At 38.1% G+C, this 9,580-nt stretch overlaps 1 protein-coding gene across 1 annotated transcript; it reads right to left on the bottom strand.

Annotated features, from left to right (window-relative positions):
* Positions 1-3,822: 3,822 nt before the first annotated feature.
* On the bottom strand, positions 3,823-9,389 carry LOC132152134 (N-acetylmuramoyl-L-alanine amidase-like). The gene is made up of 5 exons (XM_059560864.1): positions 9,256-9,389; positions 7,238-8,047; positions 4,452-4,662; positions 4,076-4,370; positions 3,823-3,950 (listed from the first exon to the last, which is right to left on the bottom strand). The coding sequence occupies exons 1-5, from the start codon at positions 9,308-9,310 to the stop codon at positions 3,936-3,938; spliced, it is 1,386 nt and encodes a 461-aa protein (XP_059416847.1). The 5' UTR covers positions 9,311-9,389; the 3' UTR covers positions 3,823-3,935.
* Between the last annotated feature and the right edge of the window lie 191 nt (positions 9,390-9,580).

The following is a 9,580-nucleotide window of genomic DNA, read 5'->3' as shown; positions in this document are numbered from 1 at the left end:
CAATATCATGTTACAAAATGTTTTCAGTCATGAATTATAAAAATTTAGGTTAGTATCATGCACATTCAAGTCTATCTTCAAAAACGTGAGTGACAGTTAATTAAGACAAACTGGCAAAAATATAACTTGCCTTGAATACTTTTGGTCGAAAGCAAAGTTCTTTTACAAAAGTGATCATTTTCATGTACATTATTTTGATCAGACCTTAAACCTTATTTTTACATTGTTAGAATGTAATAAAAATCAGAAAATGTAGCTAATATGAATTTTGTATATTTACAAATCTAACTATGCTGTGGTAGAATAAAATAATTAAATATCTTTTTGATAGCAAATACAATAGACTGTTTGTGTATAGTGCTGTGGAAAAGTGTTTGTGTCTTGAAATCATCTTGTGTTATTAAAAAACACAGAACACAGTTAACAGAGAGAGAGAGACAACCAGGGAAGACCACTGGAACAGCCTTGGACATCCACTGGCAGAATATCAGTAGAGGAAGCAGCAAGACCGAGAGAACCGAGAAAGGCACCATAGATCTGAGATTAGATACTTGTTGACTGCAGACTCTGAAGGGGATCAGGTTCCAGGCAAGGGGAACCAGTGGCAGGAACTTACGGGAACAGGTCTGGATGTGAACTCTAAAAACAGGAGAAGGCACCACAGGAACACAATGGAAGGCAGGGGGATAGAAAAATAAAAAAGCAAAAGAACCGATAAAAAGAAAAAAAAAAGAAATAATTAAATTTACCAACACAAATAACAAAATAGAAATAAATAAAAATATCAAACAAAAATGCAAACAGAAGCAAAGAGATAAAAATGGACCAAATCCAAAAACAAATAGAAGGACAAGAACAAAGAATTATTACAAACTATAAAAAAAACTATAAAAAGGACAAAAAAAAACAGGTGCACACAATTAGACCAGCAAGGACTAGACAAGGGCTAACAAGGGGGTCTAGTGGCTGTCAAACAACAACAACAACAACAACAAAGCCATGTGCTGACACAAGACAACAGAGACTCAAGAAACAAAGATAAGACAAAAGGGTGTAAGGACAGAACCCTAACACATACACGTCAATGAAACAGTTATTACTCAGCACAGTGACTAAAACACTGAATATATGGCTTTACCTTCAGCAGCAAACACCACAGGCCAAGAAAGAAGCAGACACAAATGCCAGTCCATGAGGACAGAACTTGAGAGCACTGAAAAGTCTCTGTTCACTCAGTCCGGTAATGCATCTATCCTGCACCTTATATGTCAGGATCCTGCCCTGACAGCCCTGTCCATATTGTCACAGTGTCTGGGTTGTGTCCCTGGGTTTCCACTAGATGTCCCCCTTTCTCACGGTGTCTGTCACCTTATCACTTCCTGTTCCCTTATTTGGTCACCTTCCTCCTTGTTGAGTAATTGATTGTTCCCCACCTGTCTCCTGTTCCCTCATTATCCTTCTGTGTATTTATACCCGGTCTGTCTGAGTCTGTGTTACGGAGTCCTTGTTTAATGTTGATGTTAATTCATGTCCGTCATCTTGCCTTGCCTTGTCTTCGTGTTTTGTTTATGTTTGGATATGTTGGATATCAACCCCTGCCTGGACTGTTTATTCTTTGGATTGCCCCTTTAATAAATACATACCCGCAATTGGTTCTCTCTCCTGTGTGTTCTGTAACACCGATCGTGACACATATTTTCTCCGTTCTATGTTTCTTTGTTTGTTTTGTGTCTAAGCACATGGTTCTGTCTTTGTTCGTGTCTGCCCACGTGCACCTCTTGTCCCACCTCCTTGTTACCCCTGGTCATGCCCCCTTTGTTTAGCCTTTGTCTGCTTGATTGTTTTCACCTGATCCTCATGTGTACTGCTCTATATATTGGGTTCTCTTTCCTTGTGTCTCTGCTGGTTCATTTTTGGTGTTTACCTGTTTCTTGGCCCAGAATTTATCTTTTTGATCTTGCTCAAGTTATTTTTTTGATCTCGTGTAGTTGTTCTATATCCTCGGTTCCTTTTTGGCCTTCTAGTTCTATCTAGTTCTTGTTTTTTGATTGTGCGCATCCTAATCTAGTTTTTGTTTTTTTCTTTTTGGTTTAGGTTTTCATTTACTCGCTTTTTGAGTTTGCAGTTGCTTTTTTGGATCCTGGCTTTGTTTTTACACTCGGATTTATTTCTTTGGATAGTTTTGGTTATTTTAGCCTTTTTGTTCACCGTTTTCAATTGTCTGTCGTTTTGAGTCTCGTCTTGTTTTCGTGTATTGTCCTGTCTTGCCCACTCTCAGATTTCCTGGCTACTGAACACCACTGCCTGGAAGCAGCTCACCTCTCTCACGTGTCAAGTCTCTGGTCTCGTGAATCTCTACCTGGTGACTAGACTGGTGACATTTGAGTTTAACTTGAAGCTACGGGTTTCCTGTGTCTGCCTGGCCCTTCCTCTGGAGCTGCCTCCTCTGTGCTGGAGCCCGTGGTCATTTTGGACTGTCTCGGTGGTCATCCCTCCTGCCCGTATTGTTGTCTGCCCTGCCCATCTGTTTGAACTTTCACTGCAAATTCCACCAGCTGTTTCAGTCTATGTTTTGTTAAAATACCCTTGTCTGCTCATTCTGCATTTGGGTTCCCTTTCTTGCAGATCCCTGACATAAGCCTTATAAAAACATGCTAACAAATATTATAAAAACATTATTAAAAGTGAAATATAGTGCGTTCAACTAATAAAAATAACAGTTTTAAAAATCTAGTTGTGACATCTTTAGCAGCAATAACTATTGTTCCTTCTATGTTTCCTTGAATCTTTTGTGACTTCCTGGATGAGTCATTGCTGTGTTTTTAAAAGTTTTGGAAGGTTGGCCACTTCTACAGCAAGGTTTGCTACTGCGCCAAGTTTTATTCATTTGAAGATATTGGCTCTCACCATGATTCTTTCGAGCCCAACAGCTTTTGGAAAAGCTCTGTAACCAATCCCAGCAGTGATGTCTGATTCATGAAAAATTCATTCTTTTGAGGTAATAATCAGCAATATTTATTTACACATGCCAATTTGAATGTTTCAGTATGATCATACTATGAATATTAAATGTTAGAAATATACATGCAATTGATGTCATTATGTGATTATATTATGCGATACATTTACATTTTTGCATATGAAACATCCAAAAGAACTGGTTCATGAAAATGAATAAGACTTCCCATGTATTTCAATTAGCGGAAGTTGTATCTTTTTGTCTGTGGAAAGACACTAATATCATAGCTTGTGAACAATATGTAATTTAACGTTGTATGTACGTCAGAAAACTTTATTCAACGTTCACAGTTCTTTAGTTAGCATAAAAAACACTAAAGAGGAGCTTCTTTACTTTTAATTGTATATGTATTATAAAATAAATCTGGCATGAAGACAGGTGTTTATGGAATAAATTGTATACAGATATTTCAGTTTTTGAGTGTAATATTTATGTCTGAAAAAAGCAGTTAAATATAATTCTGTGGTTAATTTTAACCTGTAATATTATAGTAATAAAATAATATAACATGTAATATTATAATATTGTAGTTCTCTGTATAATTTACAGCGTTAGTTAGGAGAGACTTTTTTTGTCCTTAAGAAAATCAAACTATCTGTGTCAGCTTTTGGTGCATCTCTAGTAAATAAGGGTGCCGATGTGTCTGATCAAAATAATGTACTTGGACATTAGCAATTTGTAAAGGTACTTTACTTTTGAATAGTTAAGGGCAAATTAGATTTTGCCAATTGGCCTTGATTAATGACTACTTGACTAGATTAATTTTTATTGTAATGTAGAATTACAAATAATAATAATCAATATGATTTTCAAAAGGAATTTATTATGCATTTTTTTATGACCGATACATGTAATACATGTACTGATTTTCAGAGACACAATTAGGTGATTGCATTCATTGTTGATTCCACAATCCTCAAGGCAAATAACTCTGTAGAGCAAAGTAGACAAACATAAAGACACAGTTAAGGTCTGAACTGCTATTGCAATACATTCTGCAAAGTCAGAACCAAGTAAGTATAATAAATCCCATTTATCATTTGTTTATCTTTATACCTGGTAATGCTCCCATGTCTGGATTTCACGGTAGAAGGAGTTTCCTGGGCAGTCAGTGGAAGTAGCTTGCCTGTGTCCGTATAAGGAGTAAGATGAAGACAATCGACCACCGTTCACAGCGCAGCTTGTGAAGTCATACCTCACCATGTCCATCGCACTCTTGATGGGGAGGGTGGAGGTATAATCTCCAATAAAGCTGACACCATAGCCTTTGGAGTTGTACCCGTAAGTGTGGGCACCAACCCAATTCCAGCCTCGGCCTTCATACAGGTTTCCATCAGAACCTGCAACAAAACTATAGGGGGACGAATAATTATAATTATAAGAAATGTTACTGCATAATGGTCTTTATGGTCCAAATTGGGGCTTTTCTAACCTGTATCCAATGTCAGACCATCCATTGGTTTGCTGGTGGTAGCGCTGCATGGAGCGCATGTCACTGGCACATTGATCGAAGGTGGTGCAAGGCTTGGAGGGTTGATATGTGTGGTGGATGAAAAGATACGGCACAGGGAGAGACAGATTGGAGGGAGAACCAATGAAAGCTGCAGCTCCCCATTGAGACCTTGTGATGATGTTTGGACAGACTTGAGAGGGAAAAACACAATGTGAGAATCCAATATTGCTACTGACAGATTGCAAATTTGTCACAAATAAAGTGGGCTAATTTGTAGTGCTTAAATTATATTACTTAACAGTAAAAATATATAAAATGTATTTTAAATACAGCAAAAAATTAAAGGTGCCGTATGTAATTTTGAAAGCCAGCAGTTTAAATGGGTACTGAAGTCCATATTCAATATATTGGAGAGAGTTGTTTCTCCCTTCCCCTCCTTCTCAGACTCACCTGGGTTGCCAGATTGAGGACATGCAAACGTTGCCTTTGCTATGATAAAGACCATTTGCATTGCTGTTTTCATGTGGGTGTGTAGTGCTGCTTGCACTATTCTTCTTAAATACGTCCAAATTGCTGCCATTCATATACTTTCAATCATAGTCAACATTACAGACCAGCGTGCAATGCAGCTCAAAGTCCCTGAATGTGTATGAGTTGTATGTTGAACTCAGGACAAGTTTTCTTGTGCACACCCATTTTTAACGAGTTGACTGTCATACTGTATGACATTAATGACAACTGAGATCCCACAGTGTGACATGATCATCATGTTCATACAGTCTGACAAGTACAATCCTAAAGGACTGTTGAAAATCCCAGTGTGAGCCCAGCTTTACTGTGTTTTCCTGCGTGAGTTTTGAATTAAACACTGTTCTCTTGGATTATTTGTCTTTGAGGTTTACTTATACTACGGCTTCCCATGACAGAAAACAGGACCCATACAGTTTGAATTTTGCAGTATTTTGCCCTTGGTCCCTTGAGCCACCAGCTCCACCATGGCCCTCCAGGCCTGCAGTGTGACCCTGGCTCCATGTCTTCTTGGCCAACGAGGTCAACGAGCAGACTGATGCAGAGGCTTTTAGGACATGTAGAATCTGCAATCTCTGATCAAATGCATTTGCTGTCTTTCATGACTACAATATGCTGTGTTTTCCGACAGCTGGCAATCCAGGGTCCTGAAATACTACTGGGTAAATTAACAGCTGGCAGAATCCCACAAACCAAAACAAAGACACATTCCAACATGGAATGTGCATTTCAAAGTTTTTCAAAAAACAAGTATGTGTACTTAGCATGTTTTTTAAAACTCTGCAAACAAATCATTTATTGAAAATTCATTTATTTCAGTAATTCAACTAAAATTGCGAAAACTTGTGTATTAAATAAATTCAATGGACACAGACTGAAGTAGTTTAAGGTTCTTTTCACTGTGATGATTTTGGCTCACATTTAACATAAACCCACCAATTCACTATCTCAACAAATTAGAACATGATATCATGCCAATCAGCTAATGAACTCAAAACACCTGCAAAAGTTTCATGAGCCTTCAAAATGGTCTCTCAGTTTGGTTCACTAGGCTACACAATCATGGGGAAGACTGCTGATCTGACAGTTGTCCAGAAGATAATCACTGACACCCTACACAAGGAGGGTAAGCCTCAAACATACATTGCCAAAGAAGCTGGCTGTTCACAGAGTGCTGTATCCGAGCATGTTAACAGATAGTTGAGTGGAAGGAAAAAGTGTGGAAGAAAAAGATGAACAACCAACTGAGAGAACCACAGCCTTATGAGGATGGTTAAGCAAAATCAATTCAAGAACCTGAGTGAACTTCACAAGGAATGGACTGAGGCTGGGGTCAAGGCATCAAGAGCCACCACACACAGACATGTCAAGGAATTTGGCAGTTGTCGTATTCTTCTTGTTAAGCCACTCCTGAACCAAAGACAACATCAGAGGCGTCTTACCTGGGCTGAGGAGAAGAAGAACTGGACAGTTGCCCAGTTTTGCATTTCATTTGGAAACCAAGGTCCTAGAGTCTGGAGGAAGGGTGGAGAAGCTCATAGCCAAGAGTTGGTTAAATGACCATGGTTTTGGTGTGCTTGACTGGCCAGCAAACTCACCAGATCTGAACTCTATGGAGAATTTATGGGGTATTGTCAAGAAGAAAATGAGAAACAAGAGACCAAAAAATGCAGATGAGCTGAAGGCCACTGTCAAAGAAACCTGATCACCTCCATGCCACACTGAATTGAGGCAGTAATTAAAGCAAAAGAATCCCCTACCAAGTATTGAGTACATGTACAGGAAATGAATATACTTTCCAGAAGGCCAACAATTCACTAAAAATGTTTTGTTATTATTATTATTATTGTTCTTATGAAGTATTGTAGTTTGTTGAAATATTGAATTGTTTTTTTTGATAAATGTGAGCCAAAATCATCACAATTAAAAAAACCAAAGACTTAAACTAATTTAGTCTGTGTGCACTGAATTTATTTAATACACGAGTTTCACAATTTGAGTTGAATTGCTGAATAAATGAACTTTTCTACGACATTTTAATTTATGGTGCCCAGCAGGGGACATGGTCGGTTCACTTAGTTTTGTCATGGGAACGTGATAATATGTCGTGGCCACTGCAAATCTAAGTAAACTGACCATTTCTTCTCCTGAGCACCATACTAATTTATTGAGATGCACCTGTATATTTAAAATATTTGTATCAGTATAAAATGGAAAACATAATTATGTTTAATTACCTGCATATACATGGACAAACTGGTCAAAGCCTTCGTTCATTATATCATCCAGTCTCTTCCTCTCAGACTCGTTTAAGTTGCGGTGAACTGTTAGAGCCTGGACCATCTGGCTTTTCAGCGAAGAGAAGCTGACAAGCCTTTTGAAGTTCATCCTTCGTTTCTGACTGATCAGATGGGACGATGCGTTGAACCCTGCGGCGTCAGGCTGGTGACTGTAGTAACTCTTCAGCAGGTCACTCAGTGATCGCTCATGATCATTAGACGTGGAAACTTCTGACCCGAGAATGAACCCGTCTATACCTCCGATTATTAGGGCATCAGTGGCCAAGGAGGGCAAATCAGAGAGACTGTAGACATTTGGGGATGAAATGCTATCCCAGAACCCTTTAGTGCCAAAAGGAAGAGTGGTTTGTTCATTGAGGACGTGATGTAGAAATGAAGCGACCAGGTTGTGGGTCAAGGATAAAGGATAAAGGCCTTGGACGGTGGACTGCAGCCCAGCCTCAAGTCCAAGGAGCATTGGGGCCAATGCCACATTTGAACCATCTAACGTGAGAACCACACCTTTCTCCTTACCCAACTCTGAAAGGCTGTGATTAATGACCTCGCTTACATAAGAAGTGACTGATGGACCTGACACAAGGTCATGTGCATCACTGAGGTCACCTAGGTATCGCTTGATGAGGTCGGTTTCAAAGCCAGCAGCCTTACGTAGACCTTTCACCACATCGAGCATCTGAAGACCTGGATTCACAGCTTCAATGCTCTCCACAGCTCTGATGAAGTCATTCATGTGCTTTGTGGTAGTGGCTGATGGAAAACCAGAGGGAAAAACACAGAAAACGAACATTTTAGTAGAAATTATTCTTTCTTAACTACAGCTATTTAAAGCAGTAATACCACGAGGATTCAACTATCAAGAGCTCATTGTGGTACTGTGACTTTCAGAACCCCAATCCAAAGAATACCCTATGCATGAAGCTTACAATGTTTTTTGGAAATGCAGCCCAAGACAATACTAAAATGCATTGCCCAAAAATTCACATCGAAGCTGTTTCACTTCAAATATAACATTCAATGCACAGAATCATAATTTTAACTGATTATGCAATAGTGAAAAAGCAGATATTTGTGCAGGTGTTTGTGCAGGTGCAGCTCGGACAGAAAGTTGTATCAGTACACTTTCACATTCATTTTAAAATGTACAAAATATTTGATATTAATGTGAAGTTCTACATTATGGCTTTGGTTGTTCAAGTGTAAAGAGGAAAGTAAACAAGTTAACCATAAACAGCACATCATTTACAATAACAAACTGACATATTATACAAAATGTACATATTCATAATATAACACAAGAGTGTTTGTGTACAGTTCAAGGTATACGGGTATGCTAGTGCACACATAGCCAAACCTGAATTTCTCTTTTTTATTTCCTGAAACCAACCAATAAAATCAACATAAACTTTGTATATTGACACATTTGATGTTAAAGGATGTAAAATGTCACAGATTCTTATGTTTGGTCATTGATGTCAAACCTGGGATTACGTACAGCAATGCTCCGTGTGTCTGTTCACAAATCACTGATGTGTGTGTGCACTTGGATAGATATATGCAGAGCACAAATTCAGAGAATGGGTTACCAAACTTGCCCACATCACATCCTTCTTTTCCACTATTTTAAGTGTATAATGATTGCATTTTGGTCTGTTCCTCAAACAAAGCTATTGTATAGCTTCACACCTTAAAAACATTTACTATACTTTTTTATATATATATATATATATATATATATATTTTGACCCGATTATGAAAAAAGGGCATTCTAGACATTCTTCAAAGTTTAGTTCATGATGGAAAAATGTAATCTGATTTTAAAATGACAGGAATGGTGAAAAAATTACATAAATGTAACTTTTGAGTAAACAAAATGTAGGAAATATATCTAGTGATTGTACACATACATAAACCAGTTGTTATTCAGCATAGTGACTAACATTTAACATATGACTTACCTTCAGTAGCAAATACCACAAGCAAAGAAAGAAGCAGACACAAATGCCAATCCATGATGACAGAACTCGAGAACACTGAAGAGTCTCTGTACACTCAGTTCGGTTATGATACTATTCTGCACCTCATACGCCTTATAAATACATGCTAACCCTTATGTAGACACAAGAGCTTTGAGAAAGTGACAGATGCTTTCAGTCTGTTTACACCTGATAAACTGAATCCCGAGTTCTTATTTTCAAAACAAAGCCAGAAGAGACATATGTCAAAGATTTTAACTTCTAAATGAACATCATAAGAAACATTCATTGTATTGGTAAAAAGGTT

Source organism: Carassius carassius, chromosome 1 (assembly GCF_963082965.1).
Source record: "Carassius carassius chromosome 1, fCarCar2.1, whole genome shotgun sequence".
Lineage (NCBI taxonomy): Eukaryota > Metazoa > Chordata > Actinopteri > Cypriniformes > Cyprinidae > Carassius > Carassius carassius.
Note: the sequence above shows the minus strand (reverse complement) of the source record. Positions and strands in the feature narration are given on the sequence as shown.